At 35.1% G+C, this 23,663-nt stretch overlaps 2 protein-coding genes across 3 annotated transcripts in view; both read right to left on the reverse strand.

Annotated features, from left to right (window-relative positions):
- Window positions 1-865: 865 nt before the first annotated feature.
- On the reverse strand, window positions 866-20,552 carry mslna (mesothelin a). Of its 2 annotated transcripts, none has more exons than XM_023814963.2 (37): window positions 20,377-20,552; window positions 20,197-20,291; window positions 20,076-20,101; window positions 19,889-19,910; window positions 19,753-19,780; window positions 19,568-19,652; window positions 19,286-19,432; window positions 18,857-19,065; window positions 18,561-18,664; window positions 18,194-18,312; window positions 17,847-18,002; window positions 16,035-16,249; window positions 15,663-15,748; window positions 15,192-15,319; window positions 14,950-15,075; window positions 14,404-14,585; window positions 14,068-14,159; window positions 13,001-13,128; window positions 12,596-12,720; window positions 11,254-11,371; window positions 10,898-11,104; window positions 10,470-10,640; window positions 10,091-10,246; window positions 9,815-9,864; window positions 9,587-9,713; window positions 9,175-9,257; window positions 8,890-9,019; window positions 8,282-8,472; window positions 8,032-8,122; window positions 7,807-7,930; window positions 6,431-6,609; window positions 5,659-5,814; window positions 5,412-5,548; window positions 5,160-5,293; window positions 4,879-4,973; window positions 3,976-4,198; window positions 866-1,717 (listed from the first exon to the last, which is right to left on the reverse strand). In XM_023814963.2, the coding sequence occupies exons 1-37, from the start codon at window positions 20,541-20,543 to the stop codon at window positions 1,641-1,643; spliced, it is 4,689 nt and encodes a 1,562-aa protein (XP_023670731.2). In that variant the 5' UTR covers window positions 20,544-20,552; the 3' UTR covers window positions 866-1,640. The 2 variants fall into 2 exon arrangements, with proteins under 2 accessions (XP_023670731.2, XP_023670728.2); XM_023814960.2 differs by having other exon boundaries at window positions 18,857-19,068.
- Window positions 20,553-20,575: 23 nt separating this feature from the next.
- Window positions 20,576-23,663, reverse strand: part of LOC140590966 (uncharacterized) — a 30,871-nt gene continuing 27,783 nt past the window's right edge. Inside the window, exons 26-36 of the mRNA XM_072712807.1 lie at window positions 23,487-23,571; window positions 23,188-23,334; window positions 22,547-22,758; window positions 22,342-22,445; window positions 22,090-22,208; window positions 21,818-21,982; window positions 21,436-21,635; window positions 21,238-21,350; window positions 20,996-21,096; window positions 20,716-20,892; window positions 20,576-20,617 (exon numbers count right to left, since the gene is read on the reverse strand). Coding sequence (XP_072568908.1) covers window positions 20,576-20,617; window positions 20,716-20,892; window positions 20,996-21,096; window positions 21,238-21,350; window positions 21,436-21,635; window positions 21,818-21,982; window positions 22,090-22,208; window positions 22,342-22,445; window positions 22,547-22,758; window positions 23,188-23,334; window positions 23,487-23,571 — 1,465 coding nt within the window. The remainder of the gene's footprint in view (window positions 20,618-20,715; window positions 20,893-20,995; window positions 21,097-21,237; window positions 21,351-21,435; window positions 21,636-21,817; window positions 21,983-22,089; window positions 22,209-22,341; window positions 22,446-22,546; window positions 22,759-23,187; window positions 23,335-23,486; window positions 23,572-23,663) is intronic.

Consider the following 23,663-nt stretch of genomic DNA (forward strand, 5'->3'; position numbering starts at 1 on the left):
TATAGCCATGTTTATGTCACACCCTAGATTCCTGCCCCCTTGCTCGCTTCCTAATGCGGCTCTAATGCGCCACACCTGTTCATCATTTGTCTAGCCTCTCATTTCAGCCCTCATGTGGATCACTCTAGCTGCCCCTCGTAAGTTTAGAATAATAGTTTTTTCCCAGTCCTATGCTCCCCAGTCTGGTCACTGATGTCATTCATTGTCGGAACGTGACAATTTATGCATTATGGCTGCCTTATGAAGCTCTCATCTACGATGCACTATAGATACCTTTATAATGCAATACAAAGCACCCTTAATGCTTATGTTTAAAATGTTTTTAATGATTATAAAGGTGCATTATAGATGAGAGCTTCATAAAGGATCCATAATTCATGATACACATGGTTATAATGTGTTATGCTTTTTGATAAATATTTATAGCCATGTTTATAATGCTTTATGAATGCATTATTTGTTATGAATGTTTATAAACTACTAAAAACATGGCCTTAAGTGTTACCATTTATTTATCTATTGATTTATTTGATTATGTCATGTTTCGTCCTCCATAGTCCTACTTTATAATACAGTTTATTGTCATGAGAGATTAATGCAAGCACTCAAACATTGCATAATAGTAGAATTTCTAAAAAATCTTGATCAGATACTGTTTCATAGCACTTCACAGAAAGTACTATGAAAGTATATAGTGATACTCACACTATAATGACACTAGAAATAAGCAAGATAACGATGCAGAGGACCCATTAATACAAAGCAAACTGATAAACATAAGCATGTGTGATCACAATATCTACATCTCATAAAGACAATATTGTATTTTCACAATGGACAGTGAGAAGTTGAAAAAAATGTAACATTTGTCCATTTCATAATATTTTTATTTGATCTACAATGTATAACTTAAGATATACATTTTCATTAAATAACCACTCTTTTATGTTTTCAATATGTATTTTATTTTTACTGTATATAAAAATCATTTTTGAAATACAGTAAAGAAACTTATTCTCTATGATTTCACTGAGTATATATATGATATAATTTTCTTCTAATCAGTATGTGACCTGATTGTTGGAAAGGTTGCTGTCCAATGTCAGATGAAAGCACTGCCATATTTCTGGCACTTATTCAGTTTTATACAGCCAGATAATCTACATTTTCCAGAGCATTTCAAGTCCTCTGTATATCGATCATTACAATTTTTTTAGCTCTGAAACTCGTATCGTTCCAGAAAAAAAAACTAATTGGTTTAAATTTACTAAATGTCCCTGAGTGAGAATTTAAATTTGAAAAACTATACAATAACATAGTACATTTACTTCCATATGCTGTAGCCCATAATAAATAGGTACTGTAGTCATTATATTACCCAAATTGTTTAATTCTCTAGATCTCAGGATCTTTCCCCATTACAGGACACAGATATTTTTTCCTGTTATGAGTAATGCCAGTAAAGCTCAAAACATGGGTCCAATTATGTGTAAAGTCAGCAACGTGTTTTTCAACAAACATTGAAATGACAATTACATTACGATTAGTGTTTTTATCAGTATGGATTATATTATAGTAACAGTGAAGAGAAGAAACCATACATTACATTTTATTAATGACTATGTCATCTCCTTGCATACTCATTGTAGAAGTATAGTCATTCCCAAGACAGATAAAATAGAAAGCAGAATCTGAACTGATTTTGTTTGCACTCCACCTAGAAAGAAAGTAAGATAAAGATGAACTATTCACTTCATAACAACAATCAACAGAAAGAGAATAACATCTATGGCCTAATATTCCCTAATATAAAAAAATATAGAACTACCTGCAAAAAAGTGAAAACCATACTAATAATATTAAACCAGCCACACTTTATTTCAAATTTCAATTACCTAAATTGTCAGGGTGGCAAAAATCTAATGCAATTCCACTGGCAATCTTTTAGTTAACAAAATAATGTAGCATGTTACATAACTGTTTTATCTGGAACCATCTTGCAAACTAAACTGTGTACTATGAATGCTTCTGTAATCAATAAAATTATGTCACAAGTGCACAAGACAACTACAAAGGTAGGATAGTCTCACATGCATACAGGATATACACAAAGACACACACATATGTTCTAATGTTAAATTGTGTTTTTTGTTGTAAGCCAAAGTACACATTTCTTTGGACTGCCTAAGACTTTTGCACAGTAATGTGTGTGTGTGTGTGTGTGTGTATATATATATATATATATATATATATATATATATATATATATATATATATATATATATATACACACACACACATCGGAAATTCAGTGGTCCGAATTCACATGCAAAAATACGAGGTTAAAAAATACAAAAACAACATTTCTGCAATGGCAGGGTGTAGATAAATCTATACAAATATCACCTGCATGCACATTACTTCTTTTACAATAACCAACTCCTGATCCAAACTGTTATCAGTGGAAAAAAATTAACTATTTATAAAGAATTTTAGTGGCATATGTTACGTGCCGTAAGTTCGGGTTACGTGCCGTAAGGAATTTGTGCCGTAAGTTTCGGGTACGTGCCGTAAGTGTTACGTGCCGTAAGTTTAGGAGGATGCCTGCAGGTCCTTCGGACGTCCTGCCCACTCGCCGATTGGTCGCCCGCCCCCTCGACTCCGCCCTCAGGACCTGCCCCCGCCTCCCTTGCCCTCGGAGCTGTTTCCGGTTCACCGGCTGAAGAGTTCGCCGCTTCGTCCCTTCGTTGCCCGCTACTTGCTTCTCGCCTGCTAGCTCGCTCTCTGTTCGCTTTTGCTTTGTTTGATTGATCGTGTATGACTGTTTTGCCCTTGACTTCCGATTCTCGCCTCGCCCTTATTTGTACTTTCGCCTTGGTTTCTGATTGCTTGATTGGTTTTGGACTTTCGCCTGTGTTTCGACTTCGCCTCTCGGTTTTCCCTTTTGATACCTTTGCCTCGGCTTGGTGTTTCGTGTTTCACTAGGTGTGTAGGGAGTGTCTGCCTTTTTTGGTTTATTCGTTAACGTGGGGATTATTGTTTGTTTGGTCAGGGAGATAGATTTAGGCATTGTTGTTTCATTTCACCATTTTCTTTGTGTTCACTTAGGTAGCTCAGCTTGGGATACTCGGTAGATGTGCTTTTGTTTGTTTCTTTGGCCTTTGTCACTCCTGACGTTCGTTACACCTAGTGTTTGTACTGTGTTTGTGAAAAACTATAAAAAAAAACTATAAAAAAAGACTCCCTCTGTGTCCCGTGTTCCCTTCTCCTAGCCCTAGTTGTCCTGTCCTCCCCAATCCCTCCTTCCCTTTCACTTTGTTGCGGTCCAACCCTAGACTGGATCGTAACACATATAAAATTAGAAATTGTGATGACACAGATTTACTTCCATAGATATTTATTTTGTTATGCTTTGCATTTTTTGAGACATTATTTGTGTTGCACGAATTTGAAGCTTTAAGCTGCTAACGTGAATACAGTACAAATCAGGTACAGTTAATTTTCTTAATATGCACTTTAATGGATATTCATTTAATTTTTATTTACTCGCGAGAATATTTTTATTTATTTTTAAGTAAATTTTAGTTTTTTATTAGTAGGTTGGAGCAGTATTGACAAAGACATTCATTGTTCAGTAAAGTACTGTTTGAAGTAATAGAAAAAAAAGAGCAATTTATTTTTTGTTTCTTTAATCCTCGCTGTACCAAAAACGCACCTAACCATGACTTCAAAACTGAGGTACATATCTAACCATTATTTCTTTGTACTGTTACACCCCAAATATATATTACACCCTGTTCTGCAGGAGCACTGGAAAGATCCATGCAAGTCTGATGCAATCTATTTGTTTCACTTATTACTGGAATGTAGGATTAATTCTTAATGGACATTCCATGTTAATTGAATGCTGAAATATACACCTGTCCTGTACTCCCGCAATAACACAATGCCAATTAGTAATAGGTAAGTCCTTACCAGGTAATGTATTTGGGACTGCTCCTGATACGGTTGACTTTGTGGTTGTTTGTGGTCCAGTTGTAGAAGCGACCATTCCCCCTGTTAGTCCCAGGCCCAGAGTATTGAGATCTGACTGATATTGCAGTTTGATCCAATCTTGTATGACGTTCACATTGTCATATGTTTTCAACTGAGGTAAATTAAAACCCAGAAGGCTTTTCACCTCATTGACAGTAAGAGCCTGGAAAGTTATAAATCAGATTTAGCAAACTTCAAGTAGTCTTACATTTTTAAATACAATCGGTAAATACATGGATTGGGGCCATTTAGGACCCTATTTTAACAATCTAAAGTGCACGGTCTGAAGCACATGGCACATCTTTTTTAAGGCGTGGCCAATCCACTTTTGCTAGTTTCATAGTGGCAAAATAGCTGCAGCACCAGGCACATGGTTCAGAAGGGCTGTACTTAGTCCCGTAATTAGTCATGGGTGTGTTTGGGCCATAACATATTGCCTGCTTGTGTGCTGCTGCATGTCCCTTTGTGTTTAAGGAGTGTCTCCATGTTGTGCAGCGGCCTATGTAGGTACATGTTACGACATTAATAATGTGCCCTTTAAACGACAGATATTGTGCACTTTAAATAACTCTAACAAATACTGCACCACAAACTTTAGATCAGGTTTTTGTGAATAGCACAGTCGCTTTCCACTGCCTGAAGATAGCAATGCACCAACAAAGCACCTGACTCTGCCTCATTTTAATGAGCAGATGAGTGCAAGTATATTTGCGATTTAAATGACATGGGCATTGGACGGGAAAATGAGAACTGCATTGGGTTCACGCTAGAAAGCACACTTGGTTCATGCCTGGCACCACTTTGCACTGGGTGTAAAATAGGGCCGTTAATGTTTGTACGTACCAAGATAACCGATTTATCCAAACTTATAAAAGTTGGCAAATCCATGTTAACCGATGATTTAGACAAACTCCTTACAAAACCTATCGATGAACCACCTAAAATCAGAAAGAAAATTTTTTACAAAGGGTCAAATAGTATTTATCTATAAGCTGTCTCATAATATAGAATATTTCTGAGTCATATCAAGTTACTTCATGAATATATATTTTTGAGTAAGCTATTTAATTTCATATAATAAAATAACCACATATCATTCAAGTCTAATAGACATCAACACTCACTTAGATATGGTTGTATTTGCTGGTAGATAGTCAACGATGTGGTATTGTCTCTTGGATTGGCACCCACAGCTATTGTGAAAATGTCTTTCTTTTGTTCAAGTGAACAATTGGATATATCTAAAGGATTGGCATTTCTGGAAGTGCAAAGGGTGAATTATGAGCAGAAAACATTCAGGGGTAAACAGCAGTATAAAATAATGTTTCTGTCAGCACAAATGGGACTGAATAATACAAGTTCATAGTAATTCCTACCGAAGGCTTGTTATGTTGATAGAACTCAGTACAACAATGTCAAGAGAGCACAAGATTGTTCCTCCCATTGAATTCAGTTCAGGAGTGCCCAAAGTGTTGCCCTTTGTACTTAAGTATTTTGTAATGATGGCGTTACTCTGAAAAGATTAATTGTGTAAATGTAAATGGTATTAAATGGCATTAAAGAACACAAATAATAAGAAACTGTTATAAGGAAACAGTAGAGATCTTAAATGAGAATTATTACCTGAAGAGGATCCCAAGCTCCATCAGACGAATTCATCAAAGCAGACAGAGTGTCAATCTTGGTGATGTTCCACTTACTGATATCATCTAATGAGGCCACACGGGAAATTGATCCAAGCAACTGAACCAGTTCTTCTGGAATGCTTGAAGGATATGCCTGTAAAAGAACCTAACATTATGTTAATACTGTGAATTTAGGGTGTTTTAAGGTAAATTTATTTAATCATCATCTTTTTAAAATCAGAGAAAAAGTTTAGTGTGTGACAAACCAAAAATGTTTTGATAATAGGCTCAATGACAGAAACAGCTGGGCATTAACAAAAATAAAGCTTACGCTACAAATTCCAAAAGACAATGAACACATTTATGCAGTGTACTAATAAATGATAACCAACTTTTAAATTAATGCCTAAAGATTGCAATGGCTACATTATATTTCATTCACTAACTTAAGCTTAACTTAGCTACCAAGATAATTTTGATGCATTTTTTGTGTGCTCCTGACTTCTTTATACAGGTCATTTTTATCTGTCTTAAATCACTGTTTATATTCATTGAGCCATCTGTTTACTATTCTATGAATAATTAGCAATTAAAGACACTTCTATTGTATGCAAGGAATGATAAATTCTATATATGTTCTCAAGTAATAACGTTGTAATCAGTCCACACACTCAAGAACATTGGATAATTTAATCAATTTAATTGCCTGTTTAATGGTAGATTTAGATGTGAAATTGTGATACATCCACACACATTTTGTATGACTTCACCTGATTTAACTTGTCCAAAACTACCATCTGAAAATCGTTACTGTAAACTTTTTCTGAGAGAGCTGCCAGATTTTCCACTGCAGTTTGAGGACTCAAACAGGAAGTGAACTGTGTGATGCTAAATGCAAAGGGGAACGTGACATCACTTATAGTGACAGCGTTGATGGGCTCTGTGCAGCCTAAAAAAAATAAAGAGGTTATTTTATTGCTAAAATAGATGTATAGATATAATATTTCCTGAAATCATTGCTCCTGATTAGAAATGCAGTAGGTCACTCCACAGTAGAAACATGCAGTTTTTTTTGCGAGAATACAATGCAGTGTCCCACACAAAATTGCCTGCCAGATGGCTTTTTTACATGTTACTAGTGCTGAAATTACAAAGTGTATTTTAATGTGAATGGAAATTAGCATTGTCCAAATTTTAATACAATTATGCTGAACAAGAAATCCCTGCTGTGTCTTGTTCTCCCCTCAATACGGATAGTTCTTCACTCATAGAAATAATAATCAGTTCCACAAACCCTTAAATAAGTCGTTTCATGAGTTGAATTTAGCCCCCATACCATTCAAGACAAAAAACACATAAACCAGAAATATACTAGTAACATGTACAAAAGAACATGTATTAAATAAATTAATGTAACCTTTTTGCATTTAGTAAATAACGGTAAGACTTCACTTGAGGAGGCAAAAATTACTTAAGTCATTTACTACTCAAGAACAAATCATGAACTAATATGTTTTCCCATAAAATATATGAACTGTCATGATTCATTAAAGATTAATGAACATGGAATCAGTACTTAAATGCTTAGTTACTAGTTAATTAATGCATTAAGTGAGCATGTACTACTCTATTATTCATGTCTCCTCAAGTAAAGTGTTACAGTATCTTCCAACCATTTATCTAGTAGAGGGGATCTGAGGCCTATCCCAGGTAGCACAGGGCATAAGGCAATGAAGCACAATAGTTGGAATGCCTGTTTATGATAGAGCATGCAAACAAACACAATGTTCAATTTAAATAAGCCATTCACCAGATTGTTTATCTGTGGACTGTGGAGTACCCAGAAAAAAAAAACTTGCTCAGGGAGAACACATAGTACATGCTTGAAACCACAGAAAAAAATTTAAAGAAGCTTTTTGTAAGCAACATTTTCAGTATACACTCTGATCTGAGGTACACTAAAAAATGCAATAACTGCATGGCATATCAAGATTTACACATCTCAGTCAAAATATATCTAAACTACGTACATAAAGTAATAATGTATTGTGGAAATTTTTACTTGTAGGGCATGGTAAATTACACTTGGTAAATTACATCTGCTGGCACTTTGTTCAAGGACAAAAGAGCTCTCTCAAACACAAACCTGCATCACGTTTTAATCGGGAGGATATTTGGATTTCTTTAAACAGGTTTTTCATTTTATACTTCTCTGTTCCAATGCTTCGCAGATATACCAGGAATGTTTTCAGGAAACGATTTATAACAGACTGGAAAAACACAAAAAGATAAAAGTTACCTGAAAGATAAAGGTTATCTGAAAATGTAACAGAATACATTTTACATAAAATGAATATTAATAGGGATGTACAGGTGTGAACTTGTTCCAGAAGTTTCTTGTGAAATACAGGGGAAGAATGCCAAGGTCCGTCAGTGTCTGTATACTCCATGATGAAACATTTCTAGGAAAAATAACCAAAAATCCTTTGATCAACAACAACAATAGGTTAACTGGATTCTGTCTATGAGCCAACGTGTAGTTCTTTACACAAGTACTCTTTTATACGAAGTAACAACTGATTTCCCTTAATCTGTATTTGAAAGGAAAGAGGTTTACATACCCATATTTGGTTGTATCAGTAAACAGCAGATTTTCCATAGCTGTGACTTGGCCCATTGAGAACTTGTTACAGTTCTTTAGTTTCTCCAAGATCAGTGAATCAGAGTTCTCAATAAAGGACCCATTAAATGTACAGACCATATTGCCAAGCACCTCCACATTCGTTGCACTGAGGCTTGTGCCTGAAATACTCTATAATTTCATAGAATAGAAGAATACTATAAGGTATCTTTATTGTCATTGTGCATGTACATTGAAACTGCTTTCCCTATACAGTATATAAATATACAGTATATATATATATACATATACACACACACAGTATAAAGCTGAATAATGAACGGAAATACAGTAGTAACAATCATATATGCTTTTTTCACCATAAAGAAATGCAATATTCATGTGTATAAAAATTAGCAGCACTAAACTAGTAGGTAGTTTGGGGAACATTTATTTCGTTACTCTTCCAAACCTAAGTTCCCAAGGTAATTTTACTGTTTCTTCCTAAAGATCTATTGATAAAAATATATGTAATAAATACAATGGTATTTGTATGGTATTATGTACAAGTATAAAAAATGCTGTTGCAAATAGCTCCATACTACTTACTAGGCATTGTTTGGCATTCTGCAACAGATTGATTTTTATGAATGACAACATGTCTGACAGGACGTCAAAGTTTGCTGCTCCGACATTCGTAAAATATGAGGTACAGTTTGACGTCACATCTGTTGCATAACTGGTAACATAATACAATGATCAGTATAACAACAAACAGATACCTTTAAACCGATTTAAATAGTGTAACATAACACAAAATGTTCTATTCACATTGTTGTCAAGCTCATATAAATTTGTTTTCGTTATTAAAGCGTATTTGTTAATGTCACTTACTTGTAATACAACAGCATTTCGGGTGGGTATTCTGCAAAGGCATTTAGCCGACTCTCTCTGATGTAATTATACATGCAGGTTAACTGCAAAAGTGGAAAAAAAAGACTAAGATCTCTGTTTACAACGTAAAATCCTATTTCACCGCTGTGCATCAAAGTTTGCATGCACATTATTATATTTTTATAGCTAAGCAAACAGCAGAAAAAAATTATACTTTTCCCCCTGTATTTTGGTTTTGCAAATACTAACTATGCATGCATATGATGAATAATCTAGTGATGTGTACTTACATGAATGCACTGTATACGTATGCAGAAGTTCACAAAAACTAGGATGATGAATGTGTGCATGTGAAAATATATGCTGAACTGTTTGCATGGGTACACGCAGATGTATTGACTCCCAGACTTACTTGGGTTTCCTGTAGGACTACATATTTTCTCTTTTTCTGACAAGCTTTGATGATTGTTACAACATTGTCGTTTGGTATTCGCTGTGCTCGTGTACACGTAAATCCTTGTAGAACGTCTGGTGAAATGCTAGAACAGAACCGTTTGATGAATCGCATGTTGCACACCAAACTCAAGCATGTAGTTATAATAACTGGCATAATTTCACACAAAACACAATTAAAACATACTTATCAAGGGGGCTTATTCCATTTGCTACTACGTCAAAGAAGAAAATTGCCTGTAGGAGACCAACAGGAAATACAAAACATCAACTCACAAGGTGATCAAAATCTTTCCTCCCAAAACTGCTTAAATGCTTCACTTTCTTACGACTAATTAATTTTCCACGTATAGTTTGTCATTCAGCATTTAAATTTTTTTCTTACATTGCAATAGTTACATATATAGGATTAAAAGGATTAAATGTTATAATGATAATGTAGCTAATTTACTGATTTAAGTACCTGGTCAGGTTTCCATGTTTTCTGGTTAATTAGTTCTATCATAGTTGTTTGTGTGGAGACTGAAGAAAAGTCTAGGAGAGACCTTGGGATTTGGGTCGCCATGATATCAGGGACATTCATTAACAGTGACTGTGTGTTCGTACTTATACTAATTATCTGTAAAAGAAAGAAAGATGCTGTTATTTATGATTGGCAATAACCATACATACTTCTAAAATCAAATAAGAACAATAATATTCATCTTTTAACCAATCATCCTGGTCAGAGTATAATGGAATTTCAGATTTTTCAAATACAGTTCTTCGATGTTTCTTCAGAAAAAACAGTTGCTAAGATAAATAAATGAATATGTACTTTGAAAGATACAGTACATACATACCTGACTAACAAAGGTATACTGTATGATTTCTGGAGCATTCATGATATTGGTGAGGAAAGTTGGATTTTGTGATATTTGTAAAAGTTGGGAAGATTGTATATTCATGACAATCATAGAGGGAACTCCTATTATAAGAGTTCCGAGTTGTAGCAGTTTCTGACCACTGTCTATCTGTTAATGGAGAGGGGAAAAAACATTTTCAACCAGAGAATGCAAAAAGAGTTTAGCTGCTATTATTATTTAACATTCTGTTCTGGATTTTCAAATGATTTAAATGCACAGAGTAAGCAATTAAAAGGCGTGCGACTGTGTGTATACAGTTACAGTTGTATTTTCTTTAAGTCTAATTATTGGTTTATATTTCAGTTTTAAGGACTAACATGAGATGTATCATAAGGAAATAAAAATAAATAAATATGAAATAATACCTGAAAATTTTTGAGAAGAACTTGTATAATGGTTGTTGCCTGGCCTTGGTCCCAGCCATTCACAGTACTTAGCGTGTCCAAGGATGACATAAGGACATTTGGTGGAGCTCCCAAAATTTGCGTAGTGGTAAATCCTGCACATTCCTGGCCCAGAGCTTGAATCATATTGTCACTGACTGGCAGATTTCCGGCCAGGGCTGTGGTAATCTTTGGGGGAAGGGGGGGATTTATTTCAGTATGCTCTTACATTCTATAAACATAATAGAAGTTTGATACTATTGATTTTATTTCTTCACTCTTTAAGACAAGTAACAAATGCATTAAGAAAACAGAAGACAGTTATCTGGGATTCCCACCTCAGGGTCAATCTCACCACAGGCCTGATTTATAGTCTGGAGAATGACCAAAGTGTTTTCCATGCTCAGTTGTGAGTACGATGTTCCAGGGGCAGTACAGCGGAACTGCAGTGGAAGTCTAATGAGGGTAAATCAACATATACTCATTCAGTAAAACAGGGTGCTTTTCAGAAAGATAAATGGAAGATAAATTTCGGTGTGGAATTATCCCATAGTTGTCACATGCATTCTGTACTTAAATACAGTATCGATCCATACATGTTACCTATAGAATATGTTACTATTAAACTTTCATCTTTATGGTAGCCATTTCAAACTCATAACTAGGAAAAAATGGGAGCCTTGTTAAGACTCATGGATTCTACAAAGTGATCCTCTATAAATGCCAATTCAGCCCCAGGATACATTTCAGCATACACTCCTCTAAAGGCATACAAGGTAGGTGCTTGTTGTCTGTAAATTGCTCATGGCATGTGACTGTGTGTATTCTTGCTTCATCTTGCTGAAAATGTCACACCCTGCATTATTTGTGTGGTTATGGTAGATGAATTAATGTACTACAGCCGGCCCTGTGGGTATCCGTGGGTCATACGTTCCACGATCTACTGCGGACAGCCTAAACCGCGGACAATAGCAAACCATCTGCGGACCCCATGTATAACGGGATTTTTGTTTACATACCGTGTTTCCCCGAAAACAAGCCTTAGCATGATTTTTCAAGATGCTCGTAATATAAGCTCTACTCCAAAAATAAGCCCTAGTTACTATCCCATGGATTATACGGTAACTAGAATGAGATGCGATTATATGTAAACATGAAATAATATTTTGACCCCCAGACAAGATGAGTGCAAAAAGAGAGGAAATTCTGGTTCTAAAGGAAATTGAGTTGTGAGATATTAAGGATGGAGATTTACGATGATGTTCCAGAAGAAGATGACATGAGAATATATTTGAATAAATGTATACACAGTAGATTTTTGTTCATGAATAAATGTACCGTTAGATCATTTACATGGATACAGTGGAACTACTGTAATTCCTCACAGTGAGTTGTCTAAATGTGGTTACTATTTAGGTTGCACTTAGTATTTAAATGCATTTTATTTATGCTAGATGGTAATCCTGATGTCTTTGCAATGTCCTAATTCAGGTCATTAATTAGGTCTTTGATTATGAATCAGTTAGAAATATTAGTAGTTTAATTTTGGGATTAAGCTGTATGTGCCTGTGGTTTTGGTGGGTTGGAAATAGATTTGAAAAGAGAATATAATGTACACTTTAAAGAGTAGAAATGTAAACTTTACAAATACAAGGTACCGCAGAACTTTGTAACACTTACAGCAAAGGGCTGAAATTGGGATCCTGTTGGTAAATGAGTTCTGTGAAAAATGATGAAACATTCTGAGGGAAGCTATTTACACTGAAAAGTTGGAGGTTTGCAGGGTTCAGCATAAAGACCTGGAGCTGTAAAAAAATAGCATATTGATTTTATAAAGCTATTAGCCGTTAGCTTTGTAATGCGAATCATTAAAAAAGGGTCTAGCTGATCTTCAGCACATTTCATTATATTAAGTTCAAAGTCTGAGTTGCAAAGCAAATTTCGCTCTAGAGCATTATGTAGCAATGTTGATTTGACCCACATAAGAAAAATAAAACTATAGAGATGGTTTCCATGTTTGGGGTGTTTGTTCATTGCTGCAACAATTATATTACTGTATATTTTCAGTAGGCAGGTCATTCATACCTTTGTAGAACCAAGTTTGTCAACGTCATCCAAAGACATGAAGCTGATAAATGGCCCAAAGTATCTGACAAACCAATCAGTGGAATTCAGGTTTGGGTCATTAGCGTTGTAACATTTGGGCTTCTCTCCTACAAAAATCAAATTATCAATAAATAAGCATATGGACATTTTATTAGGAGACAGCAAATTTAAAAAATATATATTTTTTTTAGTTAGCAAATGTATCCCTTAGCTTATCTTCTTCTATAAACCTCCTTCTCTAACATGATTTCAACATTTCAACCAAGCCTGGACCAACCAAACTTGGCTGTAAGCTCCATGCCCATCTGGTTTAACACACAACAAACTAATTAAGCAAATTCGTTTATTTGTAATAAGCATAAGTAGCAAAATACACATGGCTATTATATATTATGCCTTTTATGAAATAATTATAGCTATGTTTCTAATGCTTTTTGAATGCATTATTATTTGCTATGAATGTTTTTATAAATTACTAAAAACATGACCTTAAGTAAAGTGGTATCACATTTTTAAAATTTGCAATAGGCATAAGCAGTTAAATGTTGTTTAACAATTTCGCTTCAAACTTTCCATGATAAAACATTAAACATATGAATGAATGAGTTCATAAATATCCTCAACATGAATGTATTAAATACTGTAAATAAATATGTATTTTCTAACTATTTAAATTTAAATTTTGTAAATTACCAGAAAACTTTGTCAGTTAACATGAAGCTTTGACATTCAATTATAATGCAAGAAAGCTCATTCTAGAAGTATTCCCCTTATAAACATTTATAAATGTTTAACCCTGAGCTTCTCAGCTCTGCTTTGTTTGGATTTCATTCAGGATCTTTCTTTTCTTTACAAAGTAGCAAGAATTATAACCGTGGCAAGAAATCATTTATACAATAAATGAACACATTGTAAGCACATACAAATGATACTTAAATTTTGTAATTACACTTTATGAGTGTTTAACTTTTTGTATAATTGTAGGAAAAAAACATGATTTATACTAAGGTACAGTACCAAAATCAGGGTAAATAAGGATGACTCACCTATGCTGAGATAGCTCATAATGGTATTGTACACATCCGCCTGGTTGAAGTCTTTGTTGCTATAATTGAAACCAATTCCAAGGGCTGAAACACTGAAAGATCACAGACAGAACATGCTCAGAAATCAGACGTCACATTTTCTTAAAGCTGCAGCAATGACTGATGTCACAGTGTTTCCCAATCTGGTCTTCTGGGCCCTGCAGCAAAAATATTGACTGAGCAAAAATATCAACTGCCTGGCAGGGAGCTTGGAGGGAGCAAAAATGTGGACTATCTGTGGGTCCCAGAGGACCGGGTTGGGAAACACTGGCTTAAGAGAAAAAAATCAGTGCTTACAAGTTCTGAAATGCGAGGCAGCTGGCATTGAGCATTACGGTGGAGCTGATGAGATCCTTGCTGAGAAACTCTAAGTACTGATTCAGGCTTAAAGCCTTAAAGCAAGCGTTACTTGCGCTGCTTATGGCTAAAGGCCAAACACATGGTAGGATTTTTTGTCTCACATTATCCGGCATCTCTTCCTGTTAAAAAAAAAAGAAGTAATGTTACAAGTAGATAGACATTTAAATTTCATAAACCTCCCTGAATTAATAAAGATATACTGTATATATTACTAGGTTCTTAACAGTCCTGTTTCATATATAAATACACACAGTGAAATCCACTTGTAGTGATCACGTATGTCTGGGTGAAATTGATAACTGTGGGCAGGTTATCATGGTAACCAATTTTTTTATTCTTTATGTCTCAGGTAGATTACCACCTAATTGACATTTGTATATTTATTGCATGAATACGCAGTAATAAAATGGACAGTGTCACTATTTACTTAATTTTATTGACGATTTCAAAATACAGTGCAACTGTTTCAAACAAAACACCTACGGTCTCCAGGAAATCACATGTCCTGTTGTAGTGACTAAGAAGAGCACATAGTGCAGTGTTACTGTCAATGATGTTTGGTTGCCTGAGAAGGCTGCCGAGGTCAGAAGGAGACATGGAGCTAATTAGCTGTAAAATAGAGACGAGATAGACATGATCAGAATTGAGGAACATTTCCCGTAATCCCTAAGAGTACGAATATAAATGGCAGTACAAAACATCTGTTTTTATCTGTTCTCGTTTACCTCTGATGTTTCAGACCCTGGCATCAAAGAAAGTATCGTACTTAAAGGTGGGAATGGAAACCCAAGGAATAAGCCATCCAGGAATGAGTAGAAGCTGTTGTGTGAATAGCAACGTAGCGGAATTGGTCCTGGGAGGGTAATGAAAATTTATGTTACTGTTTACAGTAGATGCATTTTTATTTAAACAATGGCAAATAATGTGGCTGTTAGTTTTATTTGCAGTGCTATATTGGTTTTTACAACCAATATACAAAGATAAGCATCCAATGCAATGTAATATCTAACTTCCTACAATCCAGTCTGACAAACAGACACATTTATGGTGTTTAAACTGGAGAAAAAGAATGGACATTAAGTTATAATTATAGTATAAATCACTAAACCAGTCATTAAACGCAAAACAAACAGGGCGTTTCATTTATATGGAACCCCTTCATAGATGAAGGGTGTCTGTACTCAGTACCGTAATACCTTTTTGTAAACTCAGTATCTGATTGTAGATTTCATTTTGTGTCCCATTTTGCAGGGTAGAGCGTACAGAGTTAAGCTGCTGAATTCTGAAAATTCATAAAAATACAATGAACGTGAGGTTAAGGCAGTGAGAGAAAAGATGTCAATCCTAATTTAGGTGTGTATATCTTACACAAAATAGCCATTAATTTTTGTAGCTGGATATCAATTTTCAGATTACTTTGTTGTCATTCATCACTACTTGTATAACCCACTGCAACACATGCTGCCCCCAGTCAAGCTAAATTAATGACATTTACACAACTGATAATGGGTAAAATTGCTAACGTGCTGGAGATGTACTACCATGAAAATCAAGAAACATGAGCTTACAGTGCTTGTATAGTTGTGCAGCTCCTGTTTTCAAAAACATTAAATAACGGTGCCACTAAATCCTCTGTCATGTTTATTAGCAGGGGATCAATTCTGAAATGCAGCCAGTACAAAACTTCAGTGTCACTAATGGACTGTCCTGAAAGGATGCCTCTCTGCAAGACTTGCTGGAGCATTGCAGAGAGCACAGAGGATGGAAATGTACTTTCTTGACCCTGAAAGTGAGAGACGTATAACATATCTATCAAACATGGACAGATTTTTCCTGCTGCGACTCAAGAGAGTTCATGATGAGGAAATCAAAAATATAGACAGGAATACATCATGGTATAATACTACAAATGTATTATGTCAGGACTGGTCCCAGTCTTGCACTGTTCTGTATAGCCCTAAATTAATGTGCATGAAAAGCACATGGAAATTTTATTAGGAGACATCAAAACTAAAAAATAAAACAATTTATTTTATTGTTAGTTTGCTAATTTATCTTTTAGTTTATCTTCTTCTCACAAACCTTCTTCTCTAAAATGGTTTCAACCAAGCCTGGACCAACATAACTTGCCAGTCTGGTCTAACACATAATAAAAACTAATTACACAAAATACACATGCCTACAATGTGCTATGGCTTTTGTTAAATAATTAAAGTCATGTTTATAATGCTTTTTGAATGCAGTTAAATGTTGTTTAACAATTTCCCTTCAATCTTTCCATGATAAAACATAAAAAATATGAATTTATACGTTTATAAATCTACTACTATTACTTTCTAAAAGATTTTTATGTTAAACAAGAAAATATGTAACTTTGTATAACAGTAGATATAGTGCAAACATGATTTTGTTGGAGGAACCAAAGTCAGTATAAATAAAGATGACTCATGTATCGTAAATCATTTCAATGTATGGCCAGCAGGTGTCGCTGGTCATCCCATTTTTCAAACAGTTCCTAGCCTTGGCATTGTTTCATTTCTATTGTGTCCCTCTACTCCCTGGGCTACTGTGTGGCTGAATGGGCTAAGTGGGTGGCTGCTCCTTGTGCTTTTGTAGGGCTCCTTGTTTTGTTCCTTGATCACTTTTCTCTTTTTGTGTCTAGTTTTGTAATTATGTCCTGTTTCACCTGTGTTCCCTTTGTCACCAGTACAGTCGTCCCTCGCCATTTTGCGCTTCGACTTTCGCGGCTTCACTCTACTGCGGTTTTTTCAAATACATTTATTCATTAAAAAGTTGATAGACAGTGAAAATGATACAGCGCGCGCTCGGTTGTCTGAGTCAATTATGCACCTCTGTTTTACAATTAAAATTAAAATTACTGTACGTATGGACTGTAGGCCTATGTATTTGAGCACCCCCGCAAATCCTTCAACGCCAGGTGCAGCCGAATAATAAAGAAATAAAGAATCCTACTTCACGGAAATTCATTTAACGCGGTAAAGTCTAGAACGGATTAACCGCGATAAACGAGGGACGACTGTACAGCCATAGTCCGAAGTGTTTCATTGATTGCAATTACCCTCACTTGTTCCTTGTTGTCCTTAGTCTTTTGTTTTGTGGTGCTTATTTATGTCCTTGTTGTAGCCCTTGTTGTCATGTGGATTTAACTGCCTGCCCTTTCTTTATTCTATACACCTGTAATCCAGTAACCGATTATCCCCAAACCAGCATTTCTAGTACCCTAGCTACAATGTTAGTATAGTGAGGATTAAGAGATTTATTTGTCCAATATGACATCACTTGCTCTTTGGTATGACTGTTACATTGTCTTAGTATAACAATGCAATTATGCAAGCATTTTTGTATCTGTATTTGATTACCTGTATGACTCCACAGAAAACAGAGAGGAAAGTTGCTAACTGGAAATCATTCATATAACTCATTAAAAGATTGACATCTTTAGGGTTCTTCAACAGCCCAGGAGTACAAGCAACCTCTGTTAACTGTTCCAAAGTCAAACCACCCAGGGCATTCAACTGAGGAGCACAAAAAAGACACTAATGTTAAATATGCAGCTAAACACTGAACTATCTAACCAATTGCTGGCAAATAGTTTGTATAATAGAAGAACAGTTCATATTCAGATATTTTTTCTATTCTAATAATCTGCTTTTAATCCTGTTTTAAAACTGGTTAATTAAAAAGTTATGGCTTCAGTAAGGCATACCGGAGAGAAGCTACTCAGCAACTTCTGCAAAGCTGACACAGATGCAAACACTGAAAAATTGCCAAAATTGTTTTCAAGCCACTCTGCATTGCTAAGTGTGTTAGATATGCATGCAGCATCTGAAAAGAATGACATAATATTTTTATGTATACATGGGATACTTAAGAAAAACACATGAATATAATGATAATAAAAGAAATTTAAAAAGTTGTGTAGTATATTTTACATTATCATCTAGAGAAATGTAAATTGAACTATAGAATACTGAGCATATATTTTTCTGATAACTGGTGTTAAAATTGATCCAACAGTTGGGAATAATATTATTCATTAATGAAAAATATATAAAAACTACAATAATACATACCTGACCTATTAGATTGAGACAGGAATACCGTTATAAAATCCTGGTAAACTAAAAGCTGCTGTTTTTCGCTCATTTCTGAAAATTTATTACTGAGGCTCTTCACACTTAAGGAGAAAAAAGGCTTTTGATTACTCGTCTTTGAAAATTACATATCCTTTATATATATATCAAAAGTAGATTTGTTTGACATATATAAATGTGCTGCTCTTAAAAAGCTGCTGATGTCACATTTCAAAATGCCTTTGTAACAGTGAAAAATGCATTATTGTCCTGTACACAATAATGGCTATACATACACAGCCTGGTAGGTCTCACAGCTGAAGTTCTTTGTGCTGAGACAGGATAGAAACTCTTCAGACACTGATGGCAAGAACGGGTGAAGTCTCCTCTGGAACCACTGGTTGATAAAGCTGATGTTTTGGAGTTGTGTACTGCTGAAGTTATTAATTCTGACTTCTTCGATTGCATCCAGAACTGATGTTGCTATGGAATTACTGATATGAGTCTGCTGTAAAAAGGAAAGATGTTATCAGTGAGAGACCTTAAGGCCACTAAAATCTATCTTTAAAACCATGGACTGCAGTATAAAAGGTAAAACAATACTTTTCGAATTGCTTTAAATTGCTCTAAATACTAACTTTAATCCTTTTTGAATTGCTTTTCTCACTTATTGCTTTATCTAATGCAAATATTTTCTTTCAATGAAGCATAAGAATGCAGTTTACCTCAACTGAATATGAATCCAGGGCTTCATCCAAAACAGATGAAAATTTGGTAAAGAGAATTTTCCAAGTGGCTACTGAGTAATTCACGTTACTAGCTAGTTCACATGTCAAGAGATTGACCAGATTTTCCTTTGTGAATTCTGCTTCCTTCAAGAAAATAAGATACATTGACATCAAGTAATTAATAATGCTCTTGTAAAAAAAAAAAACCCAATAAATATATTCAGAGAGTGCTGGAGCTTGGTCCAATTAAATCTGTGCAAAAATTTAAAGGAAACCTACTGAAGAACAGACATAGTCTGCAATGCTGATATTACACAGCGTTGGCAAAGCAGTCCCTGATGTCACAGTTTGTGTAAATGCACTCCTATGAGAAAAACATGACATAAAAGTATATAAAATTGAAACTGATGTCATGATGCTTATATCATATACTCCAAAGAAAAAAAAACGTTTAAAAAACCCACCATTCAAGTTCAGCACAAACGCTCGATTCTGAAAATAAGTTACATTAGAATTTAGATCATAGGTAAATTCAAGAAACTCAAGTAAATTATCATTTTGTATAACACATGAATGTAATGATAGCTAAAATAGACCTACCATTTACTGGTGTGTCTTCACACTAAATAAATAAAATAGAGAAACACATCTTTCATTTTTAAATTTTTTAATTTAAAAACAAACAATAATACATAATAATAAAACATAAAGATTTTTACAGATAAAGTACAATTATTAAAAAGATATCTGAGCACTAAAGTGCTATGGGGAATACTGAAAAACTTACCTTGACAATAGGGGGCGGCACACACACTTGATGGATAAGACATGGAACAAGTCAGAAAGTTTAATAAGAAACAGACCTTACAACATGTAAAATTCTTATTTAATAGATGTATGTCACCTACTTGTAGCTCTATCTATTAGCAGGACCTTGGTCAATTTAACACCATAGGTAAGTGTTTCAGGAAGGGATCTTATGCTTTTGTCGAGCCCCAACCATCTAAGAAAATATGAAATGAAAAGTGTTTTTTTTTGCCAGCATGTTAGTATTTGGTGAAACTCAGATAAAAATGCGGTTTACTTACATGGCATCATATGAGTTACAGCTGATATTCCTGGGGATGACATCCAAACTGCTAGGTTGAAGGCTAGGCATCAGCGCCATCAAATAGCGTTGGAACCAAAGTGCAAAGTCGTTTGGTCCAAAGGTATCAAATCTGGGTGCCAGTGCTGTCAACGTCAGGTTTAGCATGATATCCCTTACAGCAGAGTTTTCGATGACGGTTAAGTTTCTCTGAAAAGAAGACAAAAATTTGATTTTGAACACTGTCCACATAATTCCCAAAAGCCATGAATGTCATGGGAAAAAATGACATATCAGAGCCAAAGTCTGAGAAAACGATATCTGATACAAAGGTATTTACCTTCTCAGCGGCCTGAACAAAATCTGCAAAGAACTCATCTAGCTCCCTGTCATCTGGAGAGGTCAACAAGCTGTTGAAGACAGCAGTCACGATGGTTTCATTCTCTAGAGCGTTATTAAGAGGATCGAATAACAGTTCCAGTTTTTGTTCTGGAGACAGGGAGTCCAGAATTTCCAGCTACATAGAAAAGGAAAGAAGAAAGAAAAACTCAAAATAACACAGCGCTTGCAATCTACATTGGAAATTCTTCTAAAACTGGGAAAAAATGCTGTTACTATACCATTGTAATATTAAAGTCCTTCAGGTCTGAGTAGCTGACATATTTGGAGAAATTTCCTAAATTGATGGACAGCCACACGGCATCATCCTTCTCTTTGCAGGCTAAAATGCATAGGAACAAAACTGCAGGGTCAGCACATTTCTATATATACCATGAACATATCATCACTCAGAACGACCAAATGCAATTGATGTTGAGAAGATTAATGAAATGTGAAGCCAAAACCTGTGCATATTGATTACCCTGATCATTGTTTTGGCTAATAAAGTGCTTGAGGTATTCCACCAAAACCCCAGTAATTTCCTCGATTTTTTGATACGGCATTTTGTCGATGACTTGGTTCAATCCAAGAATACTGTAAAAAAAAAGCAGTGCTTTATGTTCTCTGTTCTATCCACTAGACTCATTGATTTTTAGAATTAAGTCAACAGTCCACTCACATGACTTGGTATTCGGTGCAATTGACGTAAGAGAGTGTGATGGAAAGCATCTCGCCGGTGAAGCTGGGAAGGAGAACTGTCAGCTTGACAGTGAACCAATCGACCCAGTCCTGCCAATCAAATTCATAGAAATGTTCCCTGATGACTGAGAAAGTCCGATTCATCATGACATCCCGTGCAGCAGGTGTGATATCTGGAACCTGGACATGCACAAAATAGAAAACAATACATCAGTTCAAAAATTCGTGTTTTTACAATCTATAAATTTTAGCATTAACTGAACATAAACCGAGCATAAGAAAGTACATTAATGCAAAGTGCTGCATTTTGTCATATTTGAACCATTTCACTGGTTTCTGGGTTTCTACTTGAAGGCAGTCACCTCTGAATTCTGAGCCAGTTTTGTCAGAAATTCATCAACATTATGGAAAGAGTTGTTTTCCTCCAGTCTGTTAAATATAGCCTCAGCCTGATTTGTATTCAATTCCTTAGTGTTCAGTACCACTTCTGCTATTTGTGTGGGTGATAATTGAGGCAGTGAATCAAACTGTAAATAGAAAGATAAAAGAAATAGTTATAGCTTTAACAGTTGGCAATGTAATTCAAAATGAGAATTCTCAATTAAATATCAGATAGAATGCTGGTTTCACTTACACCAGAGAAATTGGGGTTTAGGCTGACAAGATCTTCTAGAGGTGCAAAGACAGAAAAGGCCCCAAAGTTCTTTTGAAGCCAATCTAAACTGCTGTTGGTGTTGGAGATACACGCACCATCTGAGGCAAAAAAAGAGATACTGAATACATAAGTTTTATAGCATCTACAACTTGAAAATTGTATTTTTCTGAAACACATGCAGTATGACAGTGTATGACATATTAAGAACTAGGACTAAACTTATAAATATACCTAAAGTGTCATTTCTTGATAGGAAGGGGTAGATGAAAAGGGTATACACAGACTGTTGTTGCAGTGTGTTCATGGATGAAACTTGGTCACTCAGAGCCTTCACACTTAAATGCAATAAAAATGATAGTAAGCAATACCATAATATTTACATCTTCAAGGGTTAATACTGCACTGAAAGTATTCATGACAAGGAGTTTGTACGTACACAGCCTGATATGTTTCACAGCTGAAATTTTTTGTGCTGAGACAAGATAGAAACTCTTTAGACACTGATGGCAAGAACGGGTGAAGTCTCCTCTGGAACCACTGGTTTATGACATCAACATTTCTTAGGGATGTGGAGTTAAATTTGTCAATTTTAATTTCACTGATCACATCCAGCACGTTGGAGATGGACAGACTGCTGAAGCTGATATTCTGTTAACATAAAATGAATATATTATTTCTTCTTCTTTTCATCAAACTAAATATGTCTTTCCATCCTTCCATTTATCCATCCATGGTTCTATCCAGTCATCCATACAACATTTTATTTCATAATTTCTTATCCCATATATGGTTGTAGTGGCTTTGAAGACTATCAGAGAAGTTACAGGTAACAAACAAGGGGACACTCTGGATGAGATGCCAGTCTACTGCAGGGCATACAATCACAGACTGTGGTCAATTTACAGACAATTTATTTGACTATGTTCTTAGACTTGGAAGGAGAACCAGAGTATCAGGAACAAACTTGCGTGAACAAAGAATGTGCAAACACTATATATAGAGCTATAGGCTGGAATTCAATCCTGGAGATGTGAGGTCACAGTGGTAACCATTAATTATTAAAATGACTTTGCTCACCGGGTTGTAGTACAAGTCGAGAATTTCATCCAGTTGCCCTGAAATTTTGTTGAAGAATAACATCCAGATTTGCTTTGAAGAACTGATGTCATTATGCAATTTGCATTGTAGGAGTTCAACGTAATCATGTTGTGACATGTCTGTCAACTATACAAGAAACAGAAAATCATGAAATTTTTCAATGTAACAGACATTACATTTGTATACAACTTTAAATTTGTGAAGGAATCTATAAATCTATAAACCTAATTGTTTTCAGAAAAATTGTTGTATTAAAAAAATCTTTAAACATTTCATACCGGCATACAAGCATATTCTTCAATACTGTATTTGCAGTGTGTATTTGCAATGTTATGTGCAACAAACTTGTTATATATCGCTTTGCTGTAAAAATAAAATAAAACAAAATTTTAAAAGTCAGCAAACAGAATCTACAACAAAAAAATAAATAGGCGGATATTATCTAGAAACATAAC

Source organism: Paramormyrops kingsleyae, chromosome 5, assembly GCF_048594095.1.
Source record: "Paramormyrops kingsleyae isolate MSU_618 chromosome 5, PKINGS_0.4, whole genome shotgun sequence".
In the NCBI taxonomy this organism is placed as follows: Eukaryota; Metazoa; Chordata; class Actinopteri; order Osteoglossiformes; family Mormyridae; genus Paramormyrops; species Paramormyrops kingsleyae.

Bases quoted from the DNA above. Each gene is read 5' to 3' on its own strand.
- mslna (XM_023814960.2), bottom strand. From the start codon at position 20,543: ATGCTAAACCTGACGTTGACAGCACTGGCACCCAGATTTGATACCTTT. The intron at 19,911-20,075 runs GTAAGTTTTTCA...TTATTTATTTAG, and splicing joins TGCCGCCCCCTATTGTCAAG to TGTGAAGACACACCAGTAAA. The intron at 11,372-12,595 runs GTAAGTGTTACA...TACCCTCATTAG, and splicing joins CCCAATTTCAGCCCTTTGCT to ACTTCCACTGCAGTTCCGCT.